Here is a 21,837-nt window from a genome sequence, read left to right on the forward strand (position 1 = left end):
GCTCCGTTTCCCACACAGCAGGAAAAACATCCTTTGATGGGTCACTGAGTCTAGGGCTTGGAGATCGGAAGCCAGAGCGCTCTCCCAAACATGAGCCCTGGAGCGTCATAAGCCTGTAGATTCGTGAGGGTCAGGGCACCAAACCAGAAAAGAGAAGCTGCAGCGCGGGCATGGCGGTAACCAAGGACCCTGAGAAGAACGGAGACCTAACGGAGGGAAACAGATCAGTGGCTACCTGGGCGGGGAAGGATTACAAGGGCCACAGAGAAACTTTCGGGGGCGACGAATATGCTTATTATATTAATGGTGATGCTTCCCAGTGAATACATATGCCAAAACATACCAAACTACACACTTCTAAAATGAGCAGTCAATTACACCTTAATCAAGTTGCTGGGGGGGGGGGGGGGGGGAGCAACACGGGCAACATAAATACAATGAAAACATAAAAAGCTGGCTTCCTAGGTTACTTAATCACGACCTCCATTCTATACATACTCTTCCCAAGAACAGAATTCCCACCATATATCAAATTTAATTTTATTTTAAAATATTAATTTAGAATACCGTGGAGAGTTTCAATCTAAATAGGAAAGTTATTGATGGATTAGCGGTTGGATTCATTCACCTCTAATGGTATTTCCAGCTCTAGAATTCTGAGTCTCAGTGAGGGTGAGTGTGCGAACGTGTGGACTATGAGTATGTGAAAGTGCCTAAGTGTGTGAATGAGTGTGTAGTATGACAGATAATGGTTAATAAGAAAGTTCTCACTGTAGCTGGCCCACAGTTTTATCTTCATATAATCATTAATTAAGAATCCTATAGCTCCTAGTTTTTAAATAACAAGAAACAAAGAAGGATCAGAAGGAGGAAAAACGGTTGGCTGCCCTGACAACCTAAGGGAACAGGAGGCAGGAACCACCAGGAGGACAAGGTAAGGTGTCTACCGTCATTCCCACCTGTCAGTGAACCATTCTAAGGCCCTTACCTTTAGCACAGGCATATGGAAAACCTTAGTGAGGTCTGGGAGGAGAGATATTTCCAACCGAGACTTTTGAAGCTTTCTCTAAGGCCATATTCAAATATTTCTTGAAATATGAAAAAAATGTGCAAGCTTTAAGAAAAAAAAAGGAAAAAAATATATAATTCATGTACTATAAGCATCACTGAAGCAAACATCCAGTACGTAATGTGTTTCCCTTCTCCCTTTTTTCTTTTTTTAAACCCTAACGGAGGAGGGTATAAAAGCAAAACCCCTTGTATGAACTATGAAAGGTTTCCAAGATGCTTGGGGTCTGTCTCAGAGGGTGAGTTTATTTCTATTTTGAGCCAAAGGTTTTAAAACATAACCATCTCTATGTAGATAAGTTCTTTGCAAACACTCTTTATTGTAAGGATCAAGGAACTTACAACAGGAGATTTTTTTCCAATACTAGATGTGAAAACTCTGTAAGAAAGGATAGATCTCCTCTCTCCCATTTGTTCTAAGAAGGGTCAGCCTGGCCTACATTTTGGCCTGCCAATTAATGTAGATGTAGAAGGAAAGGTGCCAGCAAGTCTTGTTAAGCAAGATAACTGATTTGAAGCAGGGTATCTTTAAATAGCCCCTGATGCCTGCAGAGTTTACGACTGGCTATTTCTGCTTACAAGAGAGTGAGAGACACTTAACTAGAATTCATCATCATTGCGATTAGATTCCATTTGAAATTTAAAACACACAGTCAACCCTAAGCATTGAAATGGAGCCTGGGCTGGTGTGGCTCAGTTGGTTGGGTGTTGTCCCATGCAAGCCTGGGTTGCAGGTTTGAGCCCCATTGGGGGAGGCAGCTGATCAATGTTTCTCTCTCTCTCCATCTCCCTTGTTCTTTCTCTGAAAGAATCAATAAAACATATTTTTTTAAAAAGTGAAATGGAATCCAATTTTTTTGGTTTCTATTTGATACTTAACAGTTTAATACATACTCATGAGGAAACTATACAAATGGATTTTCCAGGAGTTGGTCCTCAATCGGCATTATCTATTTATTTACTTAACACTCATATTGTGCTTAGGAAGCGCCCAAGACTATTTTAAGTTCTTTACAAATAGTCACTCATATTCACAAAATACTAACGTAATCTCCATTTTTCAGAGAAGGAAATTGAGGGACAGAGATGTGAACTTACCCAAATCACACAGCTAGTAAATGTGGGGATGAAATTCTCCCTTTTGTGTTCACAGCTACCATGCTATGCTGACGTTCATCTATTTCTTGAATGTCTATTATATGTTTAGAGCTCTGTGGCGAGCCATGAGTTAAACATAAGCTATGGTCTTTACCCCTTAAGCTTTAAAGAGTCTTCAATCTAGCTGAGAAGAACTTTATACAGGACACAATTTGAAAGCCCCAGGATGACAAATTATTTCAGTTGGTGAGAAGAAAGGAGAATCTGGATCTGAATGAGCTGGAGGAAGAGTGTGGCATGAGTGGGTTAGGCCTGGAAGGAGGGGTTCTGTGGATGGGTGGGGGGATGGCAGGAGGGAGCATGGATGTTCATGAGGGAAGGGGCTGAGAAAACCGCCTTCCTGATGGATGGGCACATGCTGGGGAGCAGCTGGGAATGAGGAATAGATGGGAACACAAGGTGGGGTCGGGAGGTGCCCAGGGTGCAGATCCAGAACCAAACTTGATGTCTTAGTCAACAGGGAGCCATTGCAGGTTCTCAGGCAGGGACACCAGAGGAGGCACAGAAAGCTGTGAAGTAAAGGGTGGCCAAGGTGACTTTTGGTGAAAAAAGAAAAGTAAATGTGGAATCTTTAAAAAGGTTTTTTAAAACGATTATTATTGATTTTTAGAGAGAGAGGAAGGGAGACGGAGAGAGACAGAAACATCAATGTGAGAGCGGAACAGTGATCACCTGACTTCTGCAAGCCCCCCACTAGGGATCAAGCCAGCAATTTGGGCATGTGCCCTGACCTGGATTTGAACTGGCAACCTTCAGAGCGTGGATTTGAGGATGGAGGGGCCATATGGCAGGCAATGCTGATGGCCTCTGGGAGCTGAGATGGGCCTTCAGCAGATATAGCCAGCAAGGAGGAATTGGGGACTTGAGTCCTTGAACTGCAAGAAACTGAGTCCTGCTACAACTTCATGAACGTAGCAGAGGACCCTGAGCTCCAGATGGGAACACAGCCCATCTGACAGCTTAATTACTAGAATACCCTTGTGAGGCCCCGAGCAGAGAAGCCAGTCCCCCCAGGACCAGACTTCAGACCCGGAACTGTGAGCTCCTAAGTGGGTATTGTTTTAAATGGCTAAATTTGTGGTAGTTTGTTAGAAGATAGTAGAAAATTAACACATCCCCTGTCAGGTATGAGGTGCCTGCCAGCTGAAGAGGTAGGAGAAGGGATGTCCTCCAGGTGGCTGGGGAGGGTAGTCACCTCATGAAGCACTCCTGGGGTTCTAGTGCGACTGTGGGTGACTCAGAAGACAGAGAGAGGAGCCAGCTTTGCTGATCCCAACCGGCACAGCCAGGCCAGAAGGGCGGCAGGTCAGCAGGCAGAGTGGGCACCGTGTGGCAGCAGCTGGCCCAGGGCCACAGGCATCACGGGCACTAGATGGGCAGCGAATAATTTCGCTGTAAAGTCAGAGTGGGTGGATCAAACAACCTAAGAGACTGGGAGACAGAGAGATGGCCTGGGGACCGAGGTTTATCGCATGCATACTAGTCCTCTGTGCCAGGCGCTGTGCGAAGTGTTTTTCCTGCATCACTTCATTAATCCTCAGAGCAACCATTCATTTGTAAATGGTAAAAGCTGTCAGCTCGAAGGCACTGACATCGACGTTACTCTCCAGGGAGGAGAGGTGTTTTGTAAAGCGCTGCCTGGAGGGGAACTCACTCCACTGCCTGCCTGAGGTATGCCCGCCCCGGGATGCCCTCCTCTGGCCCAGGCATGTTCAGAGCCACAGAGCCAAGGCAGCTATTGGCATGAAGCCCATCAAGAAGTCACAGACTGTCTGGAAGGGGTGTCTGTCCGGCTCTGGGGTTTCAGGAACGCCTGAGTGGCGTAGTGAAAAGGGCCTCAGACTGAGAAACTTGCATTCTGGTCCAATTACCTCTGGGATTTGGGGCAACTCATTCATCCTCCTATCAATCCATCAAGGAGAGGGCGGGACTAGATTTCTAAGGTCCCTTCCAGCTTTTTGCAGACACGCATGAACTGGGGAACATCAATTAATGAGCAAGATCAGATGAGTCTGGATCCAATAAGCTAGGAAATGTCATTGTATTGATTTCAGAGAGAGGAGGGGACAGGGAGAGAGAGAGAGAGAAACATCAGTGATGAGAGAGAATCGCTGATCCGCTGCCTCCTGCATACCCCCTACTGGGGATCGAGCCCACAACCTGGGCATATGCCCTGACCGGGAATTGAACTGTGACCTCCTGGTTCCTGGGTTGAGCCACACCGGCCGGGCAAGAAATGTTATTACAGAGCTTTATAAAAGACTCAAGACATTTTAAGCCAGAATTAAACAAAAACGGACAGAACACTGGAGTCAAGCTACAATAAGGTAGTGAGAAGCCTTAAAGACTTAATTCCAAGAGAGCAAATTTCAAAGGCAAACAGCACACAGCCTGCCCAAGGGATAAATGGGGCCTTGGTAAGGATGTTGGCAGGTGGGGCACCAGAGGGAATTCATTTATGTCCTAGCCCAGTGGTCGGCAAACTCATTAGTCAACAGAGCCAAATATCAACAGTGCAAAGACTGAAATTTCTTTTGAGAGCCAAGTTTTTTAAACTTAAACTATATAGGTAGGTATATTGTTATTAACTTAATTAGGGCACTCCTAAGCTGGCCTTTACTAAAAACGTCCTCAATCTGATTGAGGTACATTCGCTGAGGTCGACCCCTTCCAACTCTCCCATCCACACTCGTCTTGTATACTTGTTTCGTCTATCTCCTTTCCGAAAACCGACTTCTGCGCATGGGCCACGAAGTTTCAATTACTCTGTACGTGCACACCTGCACATGGTATTTTGTGGAAGAGCCACACTCAAGGGACCAAAGAGCCGCATGTGGCTCGCGAGCCACAGTTTGCTGACCACTGTCCTAGCCTATCCTACTCAGGACTCCTCCGCAGGGGGAGGAGGAGTGTCAGGACCCTCCCCGGCGGCTGGGATGTGGCAGGCCATCCTAGCTTCCTTGAGCCATTGAACATTCCCTGGGCAGATCCCACGCTGGCCAAACACCCTCTGGTTAGCATTTGGCTTCCATTTTAGGTTGACTACCAGAATAGATGTCCTGCTGCTACTGATTCTGAGTTAGGGGAGGCTGTCTCTGGGGCCAGATGGCTCTGGCACAGACAGGAGGGAATCTCTGGGCCATCAAAGAAGAGGGAGGCACCCAGCCGGACTTCCGTTTGATGACACCTCTACCACGGCCAACTCCTCTCTCCCTGATGGTTTCTATGGGGCATGGACAGGAGGGCAGAACACGGGGCTAAGGAAACTTAGCAAGTATAGGGTGGGTTTTGGGAGCCCCGTGATGGGACCCTGGCATGTAAATAGGAGAGAAGGAAATAAAAAAGACTGGCAAGGCAGGCCCCAGCTTTCAAAGGGGATTCAGTGGTCAGCCCTGGCACGTAAGGTGAGGGTCAGTTAGGTGACAGAAGTAACAGCCAGGACAACATGCCATTCAAAACAGCTGAGAAAGTTCCTTCATAATGTGCCTGCCAGTGTTAGAATCATCAAAGATGCTTTAAAAAATACAACGGGGAGAGGCAGACCTAGAAACATTGCTTCCATTGGTCTGGGTGGGGCCTGGACACTAGTATTATTTAAATTAAAATCCCCCAAATAGTTCTGACTTATAATCTGCTGCCAAGGGTTGAAAACCATTGGCCTAGACAGGGGTGGGGAACGTCCGGCCCTCAGGCCATATAAGGCCTGTGAAATCATTTGGTAAAATCATTTAGTCTGGGCCTGCCCAAGGCATTAGGGGTGAGTTAATTAAATGTTGCCCAAAAATAGCAGGCTAATTTTGTATGGCCCGTGAATGATGTTATAAATATCCAAATGGCCCTTGGCAGAAAGAAGGTTCCCTATCCTTAGCCTACACAGCGGTTACTGATTTATTTTTGGAGGAGCAGGAGCAGAAAAGGCATCTAGGAAGCTTTTTATTCTATTGTCCATGCTCCCCGCCCCCCTCACCCCCCGCCCCCAATCTTAGTGAAGGGGTTGTGCCAGCAGTTTAAAAAGCTTATTTTGATATTCCCACCTGGCCAGGGAGAGCCACTGGTGGGGTGCACTGACATTCTTTATTGTGTAATATTAGATATACACGAAAGAATAAGTATAACTTATAAGTCAGGAAGAAGAAGAAGAAAAGACCCCATGGCCACCTGGAATCCTAGACCGTTGTTAACCCAGTTGCTGTTCCTGGTCCTCTCCTCCCCGCATTCCCTCGCCTCCCCACAGGAGATAACCTCTGTCCTCGATGGAGTCTGCAATATTAGCAAGCAGGTGGTCCTGGTGGTCTGGAAACCCAGGTACTGGCCTTGGGGAAGGCGGGGTCTAAAGGTTGGGAGGGTGTGGGGTGTGGGGAGGAGGATCAAGTGACGAGCTGTGAGCGTGAGACGCAGAGCCAGGGGAGCCAGGCAGAGCTTGTCACAGCCTCTGACAGAGGCAAAGGCGGGCAGGGCGTTTGTTAAAGACGCGCTGGAGAAATCCCTTCAGACCCAGGACAATGGAGTCCCAGATGCTTTCAGAAAAGCCAGGCTCTCACAGTCTTGTTTTCCCAGCCCTGGCTGCTGCGGCCAAACTGACAAGCCTGCAGGAGCACAGGGGGTGCGGAGTTCAAGGCCCCACCGATCTGTCGGACAAGAACAAAAAGGTGCAACCTGATCTCTCTTTTTCTCTGGGCTAATCACTCGGGTGAGCTTTTCCTTGGGATTATTATTCCATTATAAACCCAGGTGCTTAAAGTGAATCCACTGCTGCCTTTCTTAGAAGGCACGAAGTAGGTCAGTGGCAATGGATGAGGGTGCAGACTGTGCAAAAGCCACAGGCCGCGTGAATAATTAAATCCACACATTCCCGGGAGCAGCCTGCAACAGGAGAGCACTTTCTCTCCCCAGGAGATGGTCAGGAACTAGAGGAAAGAGGAAGCCAACATATCCAATGGTAGGAGCACCACTGTGGAGGGGAAATCCTGGGAGGGAGGGGAAATGGGACAGGAAGCCAGTTCTTGGGAGGATGGGAGGCCACACAGGCAGGACTCTGGAAAGGGTCTCCTGAAGGGGTCCAGGGGTCCAGGGAGGACTGCCTTTCTCAATATGAGCTGAGGGACAAGGACAAGGCGCAACCTTGTTTAGGGGGCGGATAGAACCAAAGGGTCTGTTAGGGGACACGACCAGCCAGGGCGGCTCAGGGGCTATGGAGCCTTAAATTCCCCACCACTAGGGCCTGGCATAGAGGGGGTGCCTGAGGCAGCCCGAGCCTGCAGGAATGGGAGAGCTGGGGCCTTGAATCACGCAGGGGCTTTTATGTGATTTCCAGAGGCAGCGGCTCCCATGGATGAGAGGCCTGGAAAAGATCAAGAGCGACCCACCACCTTGCACAGAGATGCATGTGCAGAGGTCTTCACAGGCTCGAAAGAGCTAAAGGCTCTCAGGGGAAAAGCTGTCACTCCTGGCTAATGAGCCTGGCAGATGACAGGGTAAAGATCAGACAAAGGCCAGCCTGCCTTCCGAGAGGCTAGGAAACAGAGTAGTGACGGTGTGGCATCCGGCCCTGGACTAAAGGTCTCCCAGGTGGGGAAAGTAACCAGGAAGCTATAATTTTTGGTGCAAGGCCCGAGCATACTACAGAATGGACCCCGACATGGACCGGTCTGGTTATCAGCATTCTGTTGATGGTAAATACTGGGATCTCTCTTACATGACTGCTGGGAGTACCACTGTTACAACCAGTTTGGAAAATGATTTGGCAAAAGCCGAACATACGTTACCCTAGGACCCAGCAATCCCCGTCCTAGGAATATGCCCAACAGACATGAGTGCGGACACGTCTGCCAAAAGACAGGGGTGAGAAGGCTCAGGGCAACCATGTTGGTAATCGCCTCAAACTAGCAACTACCCAAGTGCCCACTGAGAGCAGCATGGGTAAGTGCGATATGTGGTCTATCGTACAGTGGGATACTATAAAGTAATGAAAGTAAACGATGCACAACAACACGGGTGAATTCCACAAAAATAACGTCGAGCAAAAGAAGCCAACACAAGGGTACACACCGCCTGATTTCATTTTCACAAATAGTCAAAACCAACTTACGGTAAATATACTAAAAATCATTGACGTCTACACTTCATTTTAGTTGCCACAGTGGCTCCCGCGAGAGCACTCGTCTCCTCTCGCGATACAGTGGGAGCACCTGGTCCACCTGTGATTAGTCAGGAGTAGCCCCAGAAAGAGAAGACGCCAAAGCAGAGGGCACTTTCGGCGAAGAGGAGCATTACCTTGGTCCCGTGGTAGAAGTCATCCACGCACGTGGCGTTCATGAAGGTCTGGTGGAAGTGGGTGCTGGTGTCGATGCCTCCGGGGATCACCAGTTTCCCAGTGGCATCGATCACCTTGGCCCCGCCGGGGATCATGAGCTCCCGGCCCACCTGCTGGATGATGCCGTTCTCAATGTAGACATCGGCCTCGTGGGTGCAGTCATCATTCACCACCTTGCCTCCCTTGATGAGAATCCGCACGCTGGCTGAATTGGCAAGCATGTTCCTATGGAAGAGGAGAGGGGGACACTGGTCAAGGTCAAAGTCCCCTTTCACTGTCACCAAGGTCCCGTCCCTCCCCATTGGAGCTCAAAGGCAATGGGCAGAGTTAAGTGAGTGGGGATGAGGAGGAAGTGTCTCCACGGCCGGCGGACATTGGTCCTATAGCCAATAGATTCTATGGTCCTACAGATGGGGTCACTGACCTCACAGCGGGACTTACTGGGAATCACAGCACAGGTGGCAGTCAGCGTGAAGTCGGGCCCAAAGAAGCCTCAGTGTTTACCTTCCTGAAATGCATGCAGGTTCTAGAGCAGCCGTGGGCAAACTACAGCCCGCGGGCTGGATCCGGCCCGTTTGAAATGAATAAAACTAAAAAAAGAAAAGACCGTACCCTTTTATGTAATGATGTTTACTCTGAATTTATATTAGTTCACACAAACACTCCATCCATGCTTTTGTTCCGGCCCTCCGGTCCAGTTTAAGAACCCATTGTGGCCCTCGAGTCAAAAAGTTTGCCCACCCCTGGTCTAGAGCCTCTTCACATCTACCATCTCATTTTATTCCAGAGAAAACCGTTTTACAGGTGAGAAGGCTAAAACTGCTAAGTAAGGAATTTACGGTTAGAAGTAGCTGAGTCAAACCCAGATGTCTTGTACGGAGAATGTGCCCAGGACGCCACATGAAGATATCAGAGAGCCAAATTCTCCAAGCCACACAGCTGTTTCATTCACATCATTCTTCAGACGGGTTCTGCTTCAGTTCGCCCTCCTGTATTTGCCTCAAAAACTCCACTACTCAGCTGGTTGCACACTGAGAAGCTCATCTAAGGGGCTTTTGAAAAGTACCTATGCTCAAGCCCCACCCCCAGAAATTCAAATTTATTTGATCCAGACTGGGTCCCCAGAATCCATATTTTTTAAAGCTAGAGAATTTCCTCAAAGCCACACACTTAGTTTGTAACAGGAGTAAGGATTGAGAACCAGACTGTTGTCTTCAGAGTTATTGTGGACTGAATGCTTATGTTCTCCCAAATTTCCAGTGTGGCTGTATTTGGAGCTGGAGCCTCTAAGGAAGTTTTTAAGGTTAATTAAGGTCATAAGGGTGGGGCCCTGATGGAACTGGATTAGTGTCCTCATAAGAAGAGACATTAGAATGCTCCCCCCCCCCCCCCACACTTCTGCGCACCATGCACATGCACAGAAGGCCACAGAGAGAAGATGGCCGTCTATCAGCCGGGAAGAGTCCTCACTAGAATCCACCATTCCGGCACCCTGACCCAGACGTCCAGCCTTCAGAACTGTGAGAAAGTAAATTTGCTGTTTAAGCCCCCTTGCTGTTGACGGTTGACATTCACTATGCTTCTTACCTCCCGAGTAACCTCATTAGTGCTTCATTCCTACACCTTTCTCTGCTAGTCTTTTCTAAACCAAACAAAGGAAAGTTGTTACTGGCATCTTTTCCCACAGAGTGTCTGTGTCCAAGTGTGTAAACATAACAGAGCGAGGTGGGTGGGGAGGCACCTTGGACCTCTTAGGAGTCCCCCACCCCACCGCACAAGCCACTGGCTATGGCTATCTTTCCCTCTGCTCTGGTTGGGACAGCATATTCAGAGAATATTCTAGTCAGTGGTCACGGTCTAGAGAGGGTCAGTTTTACTCATTTATGATGCTTCAAGTCACCCATTTTACTCTAAAATGCAATGTAGGCAGTGAGCCCATATCTGGCCCACTGGCTAGCTTCATGCTATGGACTAAATGTTTATGTCCCTCTCACATCCATACGTTAGAGCCCTAATCCCATTGTGATGATATTTGAAGATGGGATCTCTGAGAGGTACTTAGGTCATGAGGGTGGGCCCTCATAAGTGGGATTAGTGCCCTTGTAAGAAGAAACATGAGATCTCTCTCTCTCTCTCTCCCTTTCTCTCTCTCTCTCTCTCTCTCTCTCTCTCTCTCTCTACCATATGAGGACACAGAGAGCATATGACTGCAAGCAAGGAAGTTCTCACCAGGAACTAAATTAGCGGGCGCCTTGATCTTGGATGGTCCAGCCTTCAGGACTGTGAGGAATGAGTTTCTGTTGTTTAAGCCACAGAGTCTGTGGTATTATTAGGGCAGCTCAAACTGCCTGAGATACCACATTAGACAGAAATGAACATTATAATCAAATCATCATGAAGTAACAACTGGGTCCTAAAAGAAATGCTACCTCCTTTAAAGACTTCTGGCTATATTGCACATTCCTATTTGTTTAACCAAAAACGTTGATCATCCAGCTATTTTGTCTATGCAAATGAAAGCATTCAAACCACATGTCTGTCCTCCCAGGCAAAAATGGAAAATATGCCAGATAGTTAAGTGCTATTAGGAAAAATAAATCAGAGATGTGGAATTCCAGAGCCGCATAGCTTCATCCAGTCCACCCTTTGGGCTGTTGGACTTCACTGACAGTGACCTTGAATCGAAGGGAACCAATCTAGGATGGTGTTATGGGTGATGTTATGCTGCGAATATAAGGGTCTTAAAAATGTTACAGTTTATTCAGGGAAACAGTGATGTCTTCCATAGCAAGATGGCGGGTACATTGGATAGGCCAGAGTTATCCAACTGTACACGTTTTGTTTTCCCCAATTTCCTCATTCTGTGGCCTGGGTTCCTTATGCTCCCAAATCGGTGATAAGCTGGTGATGTGCAAGCTGGGGAAATGGGGACTCCTAGGTGTGGGTCGGGGGAGTAACACTATAACCTGGGAATGCAGTCTTTCACGAGAGAGCCTCTGCATGTTTAAAATAGTAGCCATTATTGCTACCTGCCATCCAATAACTGTCCTGCTGGTTAACAGGAAATTTCCCGCACCGCCACCCTCCTGCCCTTCTCACGGCCGTGGAGCAGTTTGGATGCATAACGGCACCGGGGGCATCCCGCTGAGGGGGGTCAAGGTTACTGCTGCTGCTGCTTCTCATTCATGAAACGCACACACCTCTCACTCCTGGAAGGCGCCCGGGTGTAGCCCTGCCAAGGAAATGACAACCCCAGCACTGGGTGTTGGAGTCGCCTGCGTCTGTCATCACCTTCCTCAGCTCCCCTGTGCCTGCCGGGAGGTGCGAGACGAGCGGAGCCGGCACAGTCTGTCCTCCAGCCGCTCAGCCGGAGGACACCGGGCTCGGGGTTCGGCACAGACACATGGGGCCAGCGTGGTGCAGAGATGACACTTCTTGCACATAAAGACTTAAAATTAATCTGACAGGGACTGGTTTAAGGCATTGGCTTAAGACTCACGTTTATTTTTTTGGTAGCATCCACAGAAAAATGTGTGACTTTACAAACCGACACTGTGATATCAAGGAACATGGGAGACAAGAGCTACGCACCTGCCCTGTGACTGAAGGACCCGTGGCATTGAAGCCGATCCTAATGGCAACTGGGACGTGGGGTCGGGGAGAGGGGGCGTGGGAGTCCTTAACAGGCTAAGATCAAGTAAGAGGTTTTAATCCGGGGCTTCAGATTCCCTGGCCCGGCCCAGTGTGGCTGGGTTTAGCGAGCAAACACCATCAGTGCGCTGGGGGCAAAGGCGAGATTCCAAAGGATTAGCCAGGAGAGGGTGGCAAGAAGCGGAGCGCAGACCACTTGTTCAACCAGATTAGCGAGGACAGACAGGGCAGTTGTCAGAGGGCAGAGCGGAGGGTGTGTGCGAGGCTGCTCTTCGTGGTGACACAGCCCACACCCGCACTGAAGCAGCAAACTAGCTCCGTTTAGGTGCCCGCTCCACCACTGCGGTCAGGAGCCTCTCCGTTTGCGGCTCAGGGAGGCCGAGCACGGGCGAACAGCAGTAACTGAGGGCTCACCCCTCTTGCCCGGGCCCTGGAGCCGGGCAGAGGCGGGTGTGCACACACCAGAGACGAGAATTCCTGGCTCCTGACTGAAGCCTGAGCCAGAGAACACCAGGCCTTTCGTGACCAAGGGGGTCCCCATCACCCACCCGCCCCGGCTGACCCCCGGCGGATTCCTCTGCCTGCTGTGCTCTCCACGCTCCCACCAGCTGTCTCCAGGCCCCAGAAGGAATTCCATCGCCGCCCTGGCCAGGGTGGCAGCTGTGGATCAAGGGCCTCCAGTGGCCCAGGGGGCTGTTTCCTAGAACCACGGCCAAAGGGCAGAGCGGCCGGCACCCACTGCCGGAGTGGAGGGCAAGGGCCCTCCTAGTCTGAGACCTACATCCTCAGATGTGGGGCAGGGAAAGTCACAAAAAGGGGAGAGAATGAGTTTTCCTAGTTATGAGAGTATCACAAACCTGGGCTACCCCATAAAGTCCAGATTTGGGGAAGAAATTGAGCGGGAAAATAAGACTACGTTTCTTTTCTTGTGAACTGAAAATGAGTATGAACTACAGCCACCACCAGCATCTGGCAACCAATTGAGGGAAAGAAGGAAGCCACCAAATCGTAAATACGGTATGAGTCCATTCATCTAACATTTGAAATCAGGCAAAATGGATTATAGTGTTTAGGCAGAGAGTGGTAGAGCCATGAAGAAAAACTGGGTTCCATCAAAACCAAGGAAATTACTAGGAGAGAAGTCAGGATATGGTTATGGGGGAGGGGCGGCTGAGTTTAGAGAGGGGTGCCTGCCCAGGAAGCTGTTTAAACGCTGCATCTACTCTATCTAGTCTACCTGGGAGGGGGGATTACACAGGTTTTTGCTTTAAATTATGCTTTAAACTCTACATATATATTTTCTGTGTCTCTCTAGAGCACTGGTTCTCAACCTTCTGGCCCTTTAAATACGGTTCCTCATGTTGTGACCCAACTATAAAATGATTTTCGTTGCTACTTCATCACTGTAATGTTGCTACTGTGATGAATCGTCATGTAAATATCTGATATGCAGGAGGGTCTTAGGCGACCCCTGTGAAAGGGTCGTTCGACCGCCCAAGGGGTCGCGACCCACAGGTTGAGAACCGCTGGTCTAGAGGATCCAGAGCCGGGGGATGAGACATGAATTGGGGGCTGGTCTTCCCGCTTCTGTGCCTGGCCCAGGCTGATGGCAGGCTGGGGGAGTGGAGACTGAGGTAACCCAGACGAGGTGGTAGTGGGTTCATTAGAAGTCGCCATAGGATAGAAAAGTCAGGGGCAGCCTGGCCAAATTACAAAAACAAACAACTGCATACCGGCAAACAAAAAGGACATGTCAAGTATTACGACAACCATGTAAAAATATGGACACAAAAAACACGCATGGAAACAATAGCGTTTGTGTTATGGGATCATAGGTAATTCCCCCCTCTAATTTTTTCAAACTTTCTATAGGAGATTATATTGATTTTATAATGAAAAATGAAGACGGCCATTTACAGCCACGTACATACATTTATATTGTTTGAAAAAAAATTGAATTAAGATGAGAACTTGCCCCTCTTCTGCTTAAGAAGTCTTGCCTTCATCTGCCACCTTCTGGGAGATTTCCTGAAAGGACTGGGCTGCAGGGCAAACCCGTCTTTTCCTTATTTTGATTGAAACAGATTTCAGAAGGGCGCAGGCTTTTTCCTCTGTGATGACAGACGCCTGCAGAGGTACTGGGTAGTCCCTCTTATACTTAAAATGTGCTCCTAGCTCTCTCTCCCAAATGTAATGCTTTTACTCGTCACGGACTTTACACAGCGACGCTTCTGCCCAATCAGTGACAACCCCCGTCTGTGCCTGCTTCTGCCAGCTGTCTCCTCACAGGCCGACCGACGCAGCTCCACCACGGAGACAAACAGGCATTTTTACCCCAACCCAAATTCCTGGAGCCTGAGAAGCCATCGCATCAGTGCTTGTGGAAATTCAAGAGAAATGGAACCCAGTTTTGAAGAGACGGGCGCAAGGCGGTGAGCCACTGCGGGCTCGATCATTCCCTTGCCGGAGACAAACTCACTCAGGCAAGACAGCCCGGCTCACGCAGGAAGCACTGTGCCCAGGGGCCAAGTGGGCACTCAAAGGAGACTTAAGAAGGACGATGGGTGAAGATGACCAACCGCCCTCCAATGGGGCGGCGATGCCACTTGCCTGCTGGTGTCCGCATTTCAGAGGCCCGTTTTAGAGAGCAGGGACCGGGAGGGGGTGGGAACACCAAAGATGCAGGGGGACTCTGAGGAGGAAATGGGGTGGGTGACGGGTAGGCCAGGGCCTCTAGCACCAAGCTTGGCTCTGCCCCGCTAGCTGTGTGACTGTGGGCACATCGGTAACCGCCCCATGCAACGTGGGCAGCATCAGCAGACCCTTGGTGCTGAACTCTGTGTCTCTGGCTCCCACACGTCATGTCCATCTTACAACAACCTTAGAGGTAATTAGCCATTGGTGTCCCCGCTCTGTGGCTGAGGAGACTGTGGTTGGGATTCACACCCTCGACGGGAACCCCTGAGAGCAGGGCCTAAGCCTCGTTTCTCCCTTCCAGGGGCTCGGCCCTCAGAGGGGACTCCGCACAGGCTGGTTGAGGGAAGGAGGGCTGATCGGATGAGACAGTGGTGTGAAAGCACTCTGTGTCATGGGCTCTTGGTGATGGGAAGGAATGCATCTCAAGGGTTCTGTGCTGGTCGGGAGGGTGTTTGGTGCAGAGCCTGGGGCAGGAGAACAGAGCAGGCATTCTCTGGGAGGACAAGAGGACAAGAGGCAGACATGAGCAAGTGTGGGTTGGGGATGGCAAGCGACTAATTATATATACAAATGGCCTTGGGGCCGAGAGGTTAGACAGATGAGGAAGCAGCTTGGAGAGCCAGGGTGTGAAGTCAAGGAGGACTGGGTATGGGGCGCAGGCTTCTGTCCCAGCCGGTTTGGCTCAGTGGATAGAGCCTTGGTCCAGGGACTGAAGGGTCCGGGGCTCGATTCTGGTCAAGGGCATGTACCTCGGATGCAGGCTTGAGGCAACCAATCAATGTTTCTCTCTTGTCTCTCCCCTCCACTCTCTCTAAAAATCAATGGAAAAATAAAAGTTATTAAAAAAAAAAAAAAAAAGAGAGACGCAGGCTTCTGAGTGAGGCCTGAGGCACAGGGCAGCCTGGAGAATCCAGAGCGCGAGATGCTGAGTATGTCTGGGGGATGAGACATGGTTTGGGGGCCGGTCTTCCTGCTTCTCTACCCGGCCCAGGGTGATGGCAGGCCGGGGGAGCAGAGACTGTGGTCACCCAGGCACGCGGTGGTCGTGGGTTGAGTAGAAGGTGCCACAGACTAGGAAAGGCAGGGGCAGAGCTGGGAAAGGCCCGAACGCTGGAGCTTCTCCGGAGGGAAGGAAAGGGACTGGGGACGACGTAAGCATGGCAGCGTGGACAAACGGGACAGAGCGCAGACTGGTGTGGACAGATGGACACCAGCTGTCAGGGCGCCTGTGGTCTGTGGAAACCCAGTCACAAAAACGACTTCAGCTTCTCTCTCCAGGAATCCTTTAGATCAGCCAGAAGCTGGTAACTGACCCAGTCCCCCAAGGTCAGGAGGTGACCAGAGAGCACTTCCCGAGTGCCGGGGGCCGTGAAGGCTCTTAACACACGGCATTCGATCGAAACCACCGCACAGTTGCCCTTGGAGGTGATGTGCTCTTTCCCCTTGATGGATGGAGGTGATGACTGCCCCAGGTCACACAGCTTTATGGAAAGACACAGAAGCAGGGGTAATTCTAAACACCAGTAACATCAGAATCAGAAGGTCCGGACATGCCCATGGGCTAACAATTGACTTATTCGTGTGTTGAAGATTTATGAGACTTTGCAAACCAAATACTCAAGCACTGTCCATTCTACCTGCTAAATCTGTTTCTTATCAAAGCCCCCGTTCAGACCCTTACCTTCTACCTGAACGACAACACCCCTACTACCTAGGTACTTCTAACTGGTCTCCAGGCCTCTACACTTCAGCACAGTGAGCCTGCTAAGATGCAAACAGATCACAGAGGCAGGCTTGGCTCCTACTACACTACGGCGCTACACTACGTGCCAGAAGCGGCACCAGTCCCCAGGAACTCACAAGCTTGAAGTGGAAAGAAATACGTAGACAACGATTTCAATGTGAGTGGAGAGAGTGGGAACCAGGAGGAGCGGGAAGCACTGATCTCTGTGACGGAGGACTGCTTTTCAGAGGGAGTGCCTGTGCGGTGAATGAGTCTTGAGGGCTGATTAGGAGTTCACCAGGGGGCGGGGGAGAAACCCGACGAGGCATTCTAGACAGAAGCCGGCAGCGTGATCTCGCTCGGCAGTCAGCATTGGTACATTTGTTGTACGAGGGTGGGAAGCCCGGGGGGACGTGCTGAGAGAGGGGGCTAGCTGCTGAGTGCGGATGGAAGGCTGCTGGCATGGCAAGCAGAGAAACGACCTCATTAGGTTTGCCTTTTAGGGGAAAATAAAAAGTATAAAGTATTAAAAAAAACAACATAGAAAGATATGTTTATAAATGCTGGGTGGGATAAGCTTTTCTTAGCATAATCCAAAGCTGGACATCACAAAAGATGTGATGGATTTAGCTATGACTATATAACAATGAAAAACTGTGATGTAACAAAAGAGACCGCAGACTGCTTTTAATAAAGACAAATAAAAATGGGTATGACGTGTTTGCAACATAGAACCGGGGATTAACACCTGTAATATGCAAGAGCACGCATAAATCCTAACAGAAAGGCAAATAAATATTTCAATAGACAAAATAGGCATAGGATGCAAGCAGGCACCCCAAAGAGTTCGGGTGGGGAGGCATAAACGGCCAAGACGCAAATGAAAAGAGGGTCATCGTTATTAACGGTTACAGAACCTCGAATGAAAACAAGGAGATGATGTTTTTTCTCCTATCAAAACGGCACAGAGAAAAGGGAACAAGTGAGAAAAGCACGCAGGCCATTGCACTATTAGCAGGAGCGGAAGCTGGTGCACCTTCCCAGAAGGATATCTGAAAAGCTAGATGACAACTGGAAATGTGCGTTCACATCGAAGAGCTTCTCCTAAGGGAGTAATCGGGCCACTGCACAAAAATGTGTTGTGTGTGGATTTGGTTGCATTGTTTATACGAGCAAATCGTTCGAGAACAAGCTTAAGGCCTGTCAAGATGAGGCCTGTTGACATAAACAAGGGCATAGCCACGTCGCAGAAGGCCGTGCGGCCCCTGAAGAGGTGTATGTGGACGTCTCAGCATTACATGGCAGGCGAGCCATGACACAGACGTGAAGGACGTCGGTTACAGGAAGGGCTCATGGCATGTGTACCCACTTTTGTAATTACACATGTTCATACATATCTATGAAAACTCGCGGAAACATACATGAGCTTTTTGTATGCAACACTGGGAAGGTTATTCACGAAACGATTAACTGCAGTTGTCTCAAAAAGAATCACAGCAAGACTCAATCTCTCCAGGCTGTGCGATTGTAAAAATATTTCTCTAATAAACCAGCTGTGGAATCGACAATGGCCCTGGCCACGGGGGCAGCAGCCGTGGAGGAGACGCAGAGAAAATCTGTGCCAGGGCAGGCAGTTCACTAGCGAGTTAACATCGCCACCATCGATCTGGACGTCTAATGGCCTGCTGGGTCTCTCTCCTTTGATGTCTCACTGGCCCTTCAAACTCATTACATCGAAAACTAAGCTCATCACACTCTGTCTCCACCCGGCTCCTCTTCCTGTGTCCCCCACCTTAGCAGAAGACCCCCCGACCGCCACCCTGGGAGCAAGCCAGCACGAAGGACCTCATCTTCTGCGAGGAGAGCAAGTGACAGGGCCACCTGCGCCGGCAATAGTGATGGCCCCCTTCCTCCCTTCTGTCCACCAGGGCCCCAGGCAACACGGTATCTTCTCAGATGGCTGCAAACTCAGAGCAGAACAGCCTTTAACTCGGTCCATCTGGCTGTAGCTTTCCTTGAATGAATAGCTGGAGAGATGGAGCAATTGATGGTTTAGGGTTCAAAGGCTTTTTCTGAGAGTTAAGTCTGAAAAAATGGAGATACCTTCATTTACTTAAATAAAAGGAGGGAATGAGCCTTTCCGTGGAGCCCTTGCTGGGTTGCGGAGCACCTGCCGACCAACTGCCAACAAAAGAGATGAGTACGTCTCCGTCTCTTGAACACAGGAGAGGGGAGTGATGGGAGGCTGCTGCCTGCCCCTCTCATTCATGCGGGATGCCAGCATTTCGTCTCCACCTGCTCTTGCTAGGTGGAGCTGGAGCTGATGGCAGACACCTAATTATCTTAATAAATACAATTAGTTCCCTTCCACTTCCCAGAAGGGTTGGCCAGATTCCCTTCCTTCCCAGCCCCTGGCAGCCTCCTCCCTACCTCCAGCCCAGGCCAAAGACCAATCCCTGAAGGCAGGTCTGAAGACTAGATTCCAACACACGGAGACTCCAGGTCAGGACACCTGACAATGGACAAGCCCTTATTGTGCTCCGACTCCCCTGCTCCTGAGGGTCAGACGCCAGGTTCCACATCAACCTGGCTCCCTGTGCCCCAGCCCCATCAGGTGAAGGGCCTGCTCTCGATCTCACTTCCAGTTGGCACACCCTTCCTTGTTGTTGCCTATCACCTTCTCCAGGGAGTCAAGGTCTCCCTGTCCATCTGGGTCTGAGGCCCCTCCCCCCGTTGGCACACTCTCCTGACATCAACCGCCTCCTCGCACCCCCTGTGCCCACACTCCTGCCGCCGTGCTCTACCTGCCCGTTTTCTGCCAAATGCCCGTCTGGGTCCCCTGCCAGCTGTGGTCTCTGTTGGCATTGGCAGGTTGGGAGTGATTGGTGGTCAATGCTGGTGGGAATGTGAATTACATGGTTTGGGAAAACAGCCTGAAAAGACTTCTATTAAAATTTTAGAAAGATCGCTGAGTCAGCAACTCCACTCCTAGGACTCCATCCGTAGAAATAAAATATAAGAACATAAGAAACGTGTACAGAGAGGGCCACTGTAGCACGGTTGGTAGGGCAAAACAACAACAAAAACTAGAGACAAACTAATCCCCATCAAAGGGGAATGGTTGGACATCCTGTGGTACTATCCAGAGGAAAACTGTTTGTCCACTCACAACCAGCTGGAGTTAGTGCAGACCCTCCCAGCTAACGGCTCTGTCCCACAGGACCGCTCTCACCGCAGGTGCCTAGGTTGTCACTTCTACTTCCTACCAACCAACTATACATCAGAGGCTCCCACAATCCTGCCTTGAATTTGATAATTTGCTAAACAGCCCACAAAGCTCAGGGAAACACTTCACTGACTATTACTGGGTAAAGTTTAGGGACAGCCAAATGGAAGGGAGGCATAGGGCACAGTCTGGGGAAGGGACCTGGAACTACACCCTCTCGGGGTGCACCACCGTCCCAGCACCTGGACGTGCTCACCAACCTAGAAGCTCCCCAAACTCCTTAGCGTGTTTATGGAGGTCTCATTACATGGGCATAACTGAATCATTGGCCACTAGTGACTTATTCAATCTCCAGCGCCTTTCCTCTCCCCAGAGGTGGGGCCGGTGGTAGGGAGTGGGACCAAAAGTTTCAACTCTCTAATCACCAAGTGGGTTTCCTTGGCAACCAGCTCCCATCCTTGGAGAGACCTTATTAGCATAAACTCAGGTATGGTTGAAAGGGGCTTATTATGAATAAGAAAAGACACTCGGTTCACTCCAATCACTCAGGAAATTACAAGCACTTTAGGAGGGGTGCCAAAAGCCTGGAGCTGTTTCTGGGAGTGGATCTGTAAAAATTATGTGAGCATATGGACAAGAATTTGATGAAAAAAGCAAAAATCGCATTAGCTGTATTAGGAAAACGGTCTATAGGTGGTTTTATAATTGATTACATATCAGATCATATTTATACATTTTAAAGTGTAGAATTAAGTCCTAGATAATAAAAATGCTTAGGGGACTCACAATTCAAGCAGTAAATCTAGGTTTTAAAGCAATGATACTGGTACATCTGGTGTCACTCACCTGCTTGTTTGAGGACCAATACCAAGCATGGCAGGACAGGTGACAGGAGAAAACTCTTTCTCAGGAGCAACTTGGGCTGTAAGTGGGCTCAGAAGGACAAGTCAGCCACGCGAGGAATTCATGACGGCCTTGTCATGCTCCTCTGGTGGCAGGGGTTTCACTCCCCGCACCCTGTAATCAGGCCCAATTCCTGTCCTTGGCTTGCACTAGCCGTCTTCATTATCGCCATCTCTCCTGGGCCAACAATGAAGCCATGGAGATGGGATGGGTTTGCCTTATATCCACACTCGGAAGTTGGTTGTGCGTATTTTTGTGCCTCATCTGTATTGTTTGTCAGTAGCTACAGAGCTTTTTTCCATTATAACCCAGTTGTAAAAATCATGTGCATTTTCCTCTTTTCAGAAAGCCACACACACAAAAAGGAATATATGCTGTAATTTGAACGCTCAGTTAAGAAATATGAATTTTGTGATTCCAACCTGATACTTTTCAGGACTTCTTTTAGGCCACAGAACTTACTCAATTCAAATTTGCTATTTGACCCAATATAAGAAATACAAAATAGTTAACAGAATAAAAGTCACTTGTTAATCTTGTTCAAGGCTGACAGAATATCCCTGGAGTAATCTTTAGACCCAGATTGCAACTGTAATCTGATTTTCATCTTTTCCTTAAGAAACAGGAGGAAGGAAATTGCTATAGCAAGACTAAGGCTGAAGCACAACCATTTAAAAATGTTCATTTCAGCTACCGTGGAGTCAGTGCTTAAAATTCTACTTTTTGCTGAAGAATAGGAGTTTGAAACCAATCTTTCTGATCAAGCCACATATTCTACCAGCCTTTAGGGTTTCTAAAAATAGTTTCATCACAGCATGGCATACTCAGAATATCTTTTTTTTTTTTTTAAATTCACCATTAATCTTAATTTCATCACAGCATGGCATACTCAGAATATCTTATTTTTAAAAAATTCACCATTAATCTTACTATTTAGCATGGTCTACTAAACCACAACATATGCGTACCCCTGACCCAGCAATTTCATTTCTAAGTACATCCCCAACGGAAACACACATATGTTCCCCAAAAGACATGTATTAGAATGCTCACAATAGCACTATTCATGATGACATGCCAAACTGGAAACTCTTCAAA

The 21,837-nt window shown here is 49.0% G+C and overlaps 1 protein-coding gene across 1 annotated transcript in view; it reads right to left on the minus strand.

Moving 5' to 3' along the window:
* Positions 1–21,837, minus strand: part of DPYSL5 (dihydropyrimidinase like 5) — a 65,885-nt gene that overhangs the window by 36,812 nt on the left and 7,236 nt on the right. Inside the window, exon 2 of the mRNA XM_006767489.2 lies at positions 8,500–8,764. Within this exon, the coding sequence (XP_006767552.1) occupies positions 8,500–8,760 (261 nt within the window). The 5' untranslated portion in view covers positions 8,761–8,764. The remainder of the gene's footprint in view (positions 1–8,499; positions 8,765–21,837) is intronic.

Source organism: Myotis davidii, unplaced genomic scaffold, assembly GCF_000327345.1.
Source record: "Myotis davidii unplaced genomic scaffold, ASM32734v1 scaffold238, whole genome shotgun sequence".
In the NCBI taxonomy this organism is placed as follows: domain Eukaryota; kingdom Metazoa; phylum Chordata; class Mammalia; order Chiroptera; family Vespertilionidae; genus Myotis; species Myotis davidii.